Source organism: Artemia franciscana, chromosome 3 (genome assembly GCF_032884065.1).
Source record: "Artemia franciscana chromosome 3, ASM3288406v1, whole genome shotgun sequence".
Lineage (NCBI taxonomy): Eukaryota > Metazoa > Arthropoda > Branchiopoda > Anostraca > Artemiidae > Artemia > Artemia franciscana.
Window position 1 is genome coordinate 18,920,638 of NC_088865.1, and position 8,872 is coordinate 18,929,509.

The 8,872-nt window shown below is 36.0% G+C and overlaps 1 protein-coding gene across 2 annotated transcripts in view; it reads right to left on the reverse strand.

Moving 5' to 3' along the window:
* LOC136024974 (protein inturned-like) overlaps window positions 1–4,834 on the reverse strand; it is a 53,517-nt gene extending 48,683 nt beyond the window's left edge. The window contains exons 1-2 of one of the 2 annotated variants that reach the window (XM_065700578.1): window positions 4,715–4,834; window positions 371–609 (exon numbers count right to left, since the gene is read on the reverse strand). In XM_065700578.1, the coding sequence (XP_065556650.1) occupies window positions 371–576 (206 nt within the window). In that variant the 5' untranslated portion in view covers window positions 577–609; window positions 4,715–4,834. Of the gene's footprint in view, window positions 1–370; window positions 610–4,544; window positions 4,625–4,714 lie in introns of those variants that run through there. The other variant, XM_065700579.1, reaches the window with a different exon arrangement.
* Between the last annotated feature and the right edge of the window lie 4,038 nt (window positions 4,835–8,872).

Here is an 8,872-nt window from a genome sequence, read left to right on the forward strand (position 1 = left end):
AGATACTTGAAATAGTTATAATACATTTTGCTGAAGATTAGTGTCTCTGTTAAATATTTCAATCAGTCAATCATTTTATTAATACTAAAACACTATTACAAACATAAAAAAGTTATTTGACCCAAGTCATTATAATTTAATTGCAATTGTAACATTACAAAGTTATTACAATTTCATTTGATTGTTGATAGCACAGAGTAATTAATCGATATAAATCTGCAAAAAGGTTTGCCTGATAAAATGAAAGTAAAGTTCCTACAATAACTTATTTCTTCCTAAGTAGAGCTTAGTCCTCTGGTGCTATATCTAGCCCTCTGGTGTTATATATGCACAAACGCAGCATAAACAAAAAAATGTAGCAGTTACAAACCTCTCTGATGATGTATCTGACTCATCTATGCTCTTTACATCAGTTGATCCATACTGTCCAGAGGAAGAACTATCTGAATCACTATCAGTTTGGTCTAGGCTTTCTTTCCAAACATTTGCTTTCCACCTATAGCTTCCAGTAGTATTACCATTATCTTTATATGCCTTGGATGACTCTGGTATCAATTTCTCATAGTGGCTCGCCATTCATTCTAAATGTAGGATTACAAGTCCTTGTAACTAAAACCCAAAGGGCTTAATAATGATCTTTGATAATATAATGTTGGGTTCTGAAAAACACTACACTAAATAGAAGTAAAAATATGCAAAAGCACTATAATAAAGAACCATAAGGATTCAGTGTATTATGTTTTTTCCCCAGAACTACTTTGCATGGAAGGGGTGATTGTTGACTTAGGAGTCATTTGACAAGAAATTGGGAGTTCTAACACCCTTTTTTAAAAGTCAAAAGTGATGAAAGGGTAACAAGCCCCCTTCCATGCTTTTTCCACCAAAGACTCATATCAAAATTTCAAGATGGTTGTTTTGCTCAAAAAGTCAAAAGGTCAAATAACTATGAATCCAGGGTTGACATCACCCCCAAAGCCCCTGGGGCAAGAGCTGTAAGTTATGCAAGTTGTCCTTTATTTACAAATATGGTTTTAAATATGGCTCTCCTTAGCACTGATAAAATTATGAAAAAACAAATTATTTAAAATAGTCAAAAGGTCTAATAACTGTTTTACCAGGAATACTAGGCTCTCCACAGCCTCTAGGGCAAGGGCTATAAATTATGCAATTTACCCATTGTTTACACACAGGATTTATTGTTTGGAAGGGGGGGGGAGCATTTTACAATGGGTGCATCTGAAAGAGCTAAATGTGTTAAGGTGAAACTTCAGAGAATCTTGAGGGGAATTCTGATCAAAATACACTGCCTGTATCCAAGCTTCAAAAGGAAGAATCCAGAATATCTTAGAAAAGACAAAGGATATTAGCTTGAAACTTTTAGAGCCACTGCTACAACTAATATGGCTGCAACTTCACCCAATTGTGACTGTCACTACTTCTTCTAATAAAACTGTGATAACAACTATTACTGCAAATCACTACAAATAGATTCTCTACAGATATCAGCAGTTGGCTGCGTTTGTTTTCTATTTATTAGCAATAAGAAGGACAAAAATTTGAGAGATAGATTCAAGGACCAGTTGAATATTAAATAGACAAGTCTAAAATTTAACAATATACAAGATGAATGGAATAATTTTAGGAATACTTAGTGAAGTAGCAGATGGTATCTTGAGGAGGCAAGTTGGAAACACAGTCAGGAATACTAGTGAAAATCCTTTAAGCCTAATAGAGAAGAGGAGGGGCTTGTATAAAAAGCATTTCAGTGATAAATCATATAAAAACAAGAGAAATGTGAGGAAAATAGAGAAAGCATTAAAATATAAACTAAGGATGTGTAAAGTAGAAAGTGGAAGTCATAGATAAATGTCATATTTGGTATTAATGAACAAATAAATAATAACAAAATATTGCATTGGCATGTTAAAAAATTGAGAGGGAATGGTCAATCTGACCTTGTCCCACTTAAAGATAAGAACAGGGCTGCAATTAGTGATCAGAAAAGAGTTAAATAATGATGGGCAGAAGATACTGAGAACATGCTAACCATGATAAAATCAAAGGATTTGATACAATTCAGAACACAGATTTGTGCAACATTGTGGAAGCAAAGGAAGGGTCATTTTTAAAGAGAGAAATAGAGAGTTTAAAAAAAAATAAAAGAATAATAAGGCCCAATGTGCTGATAGTGGGGTAAATGAGTCTTTTAAATTTGATGGTTGTGAAGTTAGAGAGAAATTACTGAAGATTAAGAATACAATTTCTGAAAAAAGTGAAATAAAAATCAATTTTATGAAAACTCTGATTAAACCCCTCAATAAGAAAGGTTAAAAGAGTAAATGTGCTAATTATTGAGCAATTAGCTTGGTTTGTGTAGGAAGCAAATTACTTTGTATTGTGATAATTTTTGGACTTAGAGATGCTATAAATAAAGTTAAGAGAACAGTGCAGTTTCAGGAGAGGGAGAGGATGCATCAGCTAAATTGTTACTCATACATTAATCATCAAAAAGTGTCAAAATCATCAGACCCCTTTAATCAGAGTTTTATGCATTATGAGCAAGTGTTGTATTCAGCCAATACAAGAACTTAGCAATGATCCTATTGTTGTATGGTATACCAAACAAACAAATCAAAATAGTCAGTGATATGTACAAAAATAGCATTGCTGTGGTTAGGGTAAGAAATGAGGTTAGCAACTGGTTTTGTATTGAATCAGGAGCTAAGCAGGGTTACATTCTATTCCTGATTATATGGATAATTTTGTAGCTTTTGTCTTCAGAAGCACAGCAAAGGTTAATGGAGAGCATAGAATAAAATAGACTGTGTTAATGATCTGAATGTCCTAGATGGATATGTTAGCAAAATGAATTATTTTTTAGAGGTTTTGGGAGTTCAGGATGCAAAGGAGGGTTTAAGAATCAATGTTAAGAAGAATTGGTTAAAGTGTTGGCCTTAGTCAGGTTGCTAGTGCACTGAGTTGTTAGCATTACTAGTGATAGTAGTATTCTACAAGACTTTCCATCAAGTGACAACAAAGCTGCAAATTAAACTATTTGATAGAAAACATACAGCTCTAGAACTTTATTCATCTATATGAATATATTAAGCTTAGATATCAAATAAGGGGAGCTGAATAATCTGATTTTGCAAACGTAATTTTAATATCCTTGATTGATTTATTAATTATGCTACAATCAGTAAGAATGATCAGTAAGAACTGACAACATAGCAAAAATGGACATGGGGGAAATAAAGTTATTGTCACAATCATATATAGCATTTATTGCAATATATATTTTTTTTTGCAAGAGTTACATTCTTTGGGCCAGATTCTATAATACTTGAATATAATTTGACTCTAATCTGAAAGCTGTTTGGCCAGGCAAAGTTCTGGTTCAGGGGCTTCCTGCTATCATAGGAAGTAGTTGAACCAGCTGACAAAAACTTTCAGGCATGTATCCAGGGCCTAAAATATGCCTGGGGAGATATTACTGAGCCATACCTTTACCCTTTCCTTATTTCTAGGACTTGGAAGATTGTACACAGAACAAGTCTTCTTAATATTCTATAATAGTGGCCCTATTGAAAAATGTATATTGATACAACAAAAGTAAAACTATTAGATTCTTTATTTTATGCTTTTTCTAAACAACCTATTTACATCTATGATAATTTACCCTACTATGCCTCTCCCTTGATGGTTCTAGATATAACCCTAACTGATAATTCTTTTACCTACAATAAACCAGATTACAGAATTGCATTCTTGACCTAGTGAAATCTATTCAGTCTAGGTGATTGAAATGAAATTGTTTAGAAGAATAAAATTTCTGAAATGATTTGAAAATGTGGAGAATAATGAAAGGAAACAAATACTATTTTTCTATAGGCCTATGCAAATTATTGGTAAAGTTCTAGTTTGTTGACTTCTTGCTATCTCTGAAAGTGTTTAGGTTAGGAAAATGAAACTTTCAGGGATGGGTCTACAGGCTAAAGTATGTCCCGGGAAGGTATTTTAAAGTACCCACCTCTACTCCTTCTGCCTCTAGAGGGCCCTGTAATTTGCCTACATGGAAGGTCCTATACCTCTTGAAAATTTGACAAAGCAACATTTTACCTTAATATTCAGTTAATAGCTGATTTTTCTCTGCCTTTAGTTCTGAAAATGCAATTCCTGTTATTTGAGTAGAATTTTGAGCCGTATCTATGTTTTTTTTCAAAATTTAGGAAACAAATTTGCATATCTTTAAAACCTTGGAAAATGGAATTGAGCAGTTACAAAGCTAAAAACAATTTTGTTGTAATTCAATTGAGCAGAAGATCTATTCTGCAAGGTTTCACTTTTATAACACACATATTTTTAAATGTCATCAAAGGTCAGGACCCTCTAGAGGGAGAAGGAGTGGAGGTACTTCAAAATACCTTTCTAGGACATACTTTAGTCTGTAAATTAATCCCTGAAATTTTCATTTTCCTAGCCTAAGCCCTTCCTGAGATAGCAAGAAGTCAATTAACTAGAATTTTACCAAACTATCGTCTTACACATTCGTGATTTTCAAATAATTGTGCGTCGGTCGCTTCGCATTTACTCTACATAGCTTTGCCCTGAAAAGATTTTCTTGCTCATTAAAATTTTTCTTACAGACTATAAACCAAAAACTAATATCTTAGAAGAAAAATTAATTAAAAGGTTTTTAACTAATAATTCCTACTCCAAGAATTGCGACTCAAATGAGCCAATGATTCAAACAATCCGCCATCAAAGTTTCCTGAACTTGTCAGGATAGGAAATTTGTTTGTATTTGTAACTACAACAGAGCGGCGCAAGAGAGGAGTTGTAATATATAAATTTTTGAATAGATGGCAATCAAGAATTATATTTAGACTCAGATCCGGTCATGCCGGGGTTCGAAGTTATAAAGCAAGGTTTGAAGGGGCTTCAGAAAGATGTGAATTTTGTGACGTTGAAGAAACTATTGAGCATTTATTTCTCGAGTGTGATGGATATGCGAGTCAAAGGAAGGAAATAGTGGAATTCTTTCGTGTAAGAAGCATTAAGCCAAGTGTATATCATATTCTGGATGGTCTCACTACATTAGAAGACAAAGTGCAGATACTTAAACTTGTTACAAAGTACTTAGAAGAAATCCACCAAGATTTAGACCTTGAAATCAGTTATTGGAGTCCCAGAATTTACAAAGAAGGATCTTAAGTGTCAAACAGAGGAGAGCATAATTCCTTCAACTTCAACAACTGAAGATAAAAAAAAACACTTTTGAAAAAAAAATCCCGCCGAAAGGAAATCTGAAGGATCTTGTCTCCCAGTAATGCATTAAATTGCATTTGCATGGTGACGCAGAATGCCATCGTGAGAGGATCTTCTATAGGACGACAACTACGGCTGGGTGTAAGATCTAAATCTATGGGCAAAACCCTCTGTAAAGGGCTGCCTCAACCCTTTGGGGGTACCTGCAAGACTTAGGACCTTGTGGTAAACTCTCTTCTCACTTGAGGAGTGGTACACCTTAAGGAAGTTATAGCCTAGTAAACGACAAAGCTTTTGCACAGATTCTGACAAATGGATATTTCATCTCGGCCTGTTTGGGTGGGCGTTTTCGGGCTGAAAAACCTCTTCCTAGCTAGTTTATCTACTATGGATTGCATCCCTGTAATAGTATAATATTTGTAAGCATGAATATATAATGATTCAGAGGTAATAAGCTTGAGATTATCTTTGCAGGATCTCAACTCTTTTGATAGAAGAGCATTGCCAAGTGCTAAAAACCGTATTGTAGCCTAAACAGGCCCAGGATTTCGCAAAACCTCCGTTCTTCTAGAGGTACCGGGGACTTCTTGCTGTCTTGTTCTAAGCCGGCTTAAGCGCTTTGGTGTAGAATTGAAAGGATTTTTTGGTCCCCTCTTGTACTGGTATCCGGGACCACTGCTTTTCCTAAGGCCAAAGCAATTCAATGATTTGAAGAATATAAAAAATAACTATCGTATTGATATTTTGATTTACAAATTCAGATGATTCAAACTGGACTTATCAGAAGTTTTAAAATCTCATATCCCAGGGTTAGAAAGCATGAAATTAGGTGATATAGAATTTATTTATTCAGGCAGGAGGGATGGGGTACATAAACAGGGAGTAGGGTTCTTGATGAATAAAGAAGCTGCTATGTCTTGTTTAGACTACGAAGGCATTAATAATAAAATACAAATGGCTCATTTTATGACTAAAAAGTTCAGTGTATTAGTTGTAGAGGTATACACCCCTGCAGAACCAGCTGACGGAGATAATAGTGACTCGCATGAATTTTACCTACAATTACAAAAGCAAATAGACAGGGTCCTTTGCAGAAATGTGGTGTTTTTGTTAGGATATTTAACTCCACGGTCGGTAAAAATTAGGCATAGATGGTATCCTAGCTTAAGGTAAATTTGGTGCAGGAAAGGAAAACAGGAATGGTTAGATAATGCTGCAATTCTTTAGGTACAATAATCTGGTTATAACAAATGCAGTGTTTAGTCACAAAATGACCCATAAGTTAACATGGTATTCACGTCATCGTAAGACAGAAAACCTAATTGATTATGTTATTGGAAGCCAACGACTGGCAGGATTAATACAAGATTCTAGGGTGCATAGGAGTGCTATTAATAATGTTAAAAGTAAAGATCACTATCTAGTAGAGTTTAGGGTTAATTTAAAGCAGATATTTCGGAAGGGTAACTACCTCCCGGGAAGTTATGATGTTGGTAGATTCCGGGGTGAGACTTTGAAAGAAATTTTCAACCATCTTCCAGGTAACATCCAACAGAAAAATTCAAACAAAAGAAAAGTTCTCGTTAATATGGGGGTTAGCTGTTTTCCCCTGCTTCCATCCCTAAGCCCATGGAAGGCTCTTTCTTCTTTTATGAAAAGTGTTTTCTTATACAAATTGTATTGCCCCATGAGATCCTTTAGATTCTTGTAACCCATAGAATTTTTGTAGCCCAGAGAACGTGTCCGCACACTGGTGGGCCCCACAGAGTTTACATTTGAGAAGCCTTCTTCCTCCTCTGCCTGTATTTATACCCCAGACGAGGGTACCCTAGCTTCTATTATGGACCCTAGGGACAAGGTCTCCCCTTGTTCTGTGGCTCCTGTGGAGGTACCCTACATATCTATAGGGCGTCCCTCTATTGCCACCTGGGGACGCACTGAGGGGCCTGGGAGAGGCCCCTACCGAGCAGTAAACTCATAAATCTATTATGACAAGCCTAACTTAGTTCAAATCCAATAAATTTGGCCCCTAAATACTTATGATATATGAGAAGGAATAACATCGCAGTCGACTCTACACTTAAACACAAAAACATGGGGGGGGAGATAAGAAAATATATTCGAAATATCCAGATTTTTTCTTCGCACAGACAAACTTGGTCTTTTCCTAATCAATTCATTTCCAAAAGATCAATATGCAAAGGAGAGGGAGGGGTGTTGGTGGTAACAATGCACGTAAAAATCATTATTCGAATCTGTTAGACAAAGTCCAGGTGTGGCAATTCCCTCATTCTTCATTCTTTTGGAAAGCTTCCCCCCCCCCCCCAAAAAAAAATTGATTGAAGACCCCCCCCCCCTCCCCTAAACCAAAATCCTGGATGCGGGCCGGATTTTGCACACTCATAGGTGTGTACCAAGTATGTTATGAATAAAGCACTTTGGCCTAATCACACTGCCCTTCCGCTTTGGTATGAGCAAAACAAAAACTCTTTCCATCTTTACTTTCTTTATTGTCAGCATTTTTCTTTCGCAGTTAGCTAGCATTAGCTAAATGGTAAAGTATATGCAACCATCCAGGTAAGAGTGTTTTTTAAGCATCTTTCTTTAACTACCAGTTCATTAAATTATGTTATTGTGTTTATAACAACGCTGAATTGACTATAATGTGCGGGAAATAAACAATAGAAAAAGTTGTATAAATTTCGGAAGGCCAGGTATTAGTAATCGATTACTTTTTTATGCTACTATTACTACTAGCAACAACTCACTGCAGCACCAAGACACCCGAGACCAACACAGCCACGCAAGCTCCTAATCCGTTCCAATCTATTTTAAGCCTCCTCCCTTACACCCTGCCAAGAAGTTCCGATTTTCCCCCAAACATCTCCCCACCCCACTCGAAGGCAACCCGCTTTTCGCTCGGCCCCAGACGATTGGCCGACAAGGAAGATTTCGAGCAATCTGCCATTCTTTATCCACAAAATGTATCTTAGCTATTTCAACCTTTCTCTAATTATAGCTCTAAAAAGCTCTAGACCTTCATTTTTCACACAGCTTACTGTTTGAGATACGGCCAGTTAGGTGAGTACCCCAAACAGTTCGTGGGCAATTTCTCTGGAAAACACCTAGTAAATCCACCCCTGTTTCTTAGAGTGCCCAAGCTCCATAACCACACTTGACTACTGTCATCACTGCAAAATCCGATATTCTAATTTTGGTGCGAAGAATTATCTTCTCATTCTTCCAAAGTTTTTTTTCACTCTGAAAAAAAAACACCCTGACCTCGGCTGTTCTACTTTTATCGCTTTCAATGCACCCACCGTCTTTACTAATAATACTACCTAAGTAAATGAAGTCATCCACTTGATCAATCTTCTCGTTACTCAACATCACCTCTTTGCTTTCAATTATTGCTAATCTTCGCGAGTTAGTCTTTTTGACATTGATTTTCAAACTGATTTACAAAGATCAAAATTTTTATAGGTGCTGAATAATCGACTAAAATTTTCTCTAGCAACCAATAGCTAATAATGTTGATGTGATCCACTGTAGATAGAAGTAGCATCACAAATTGTACTTTTTGGCCATCTAACTTGGGCTACAC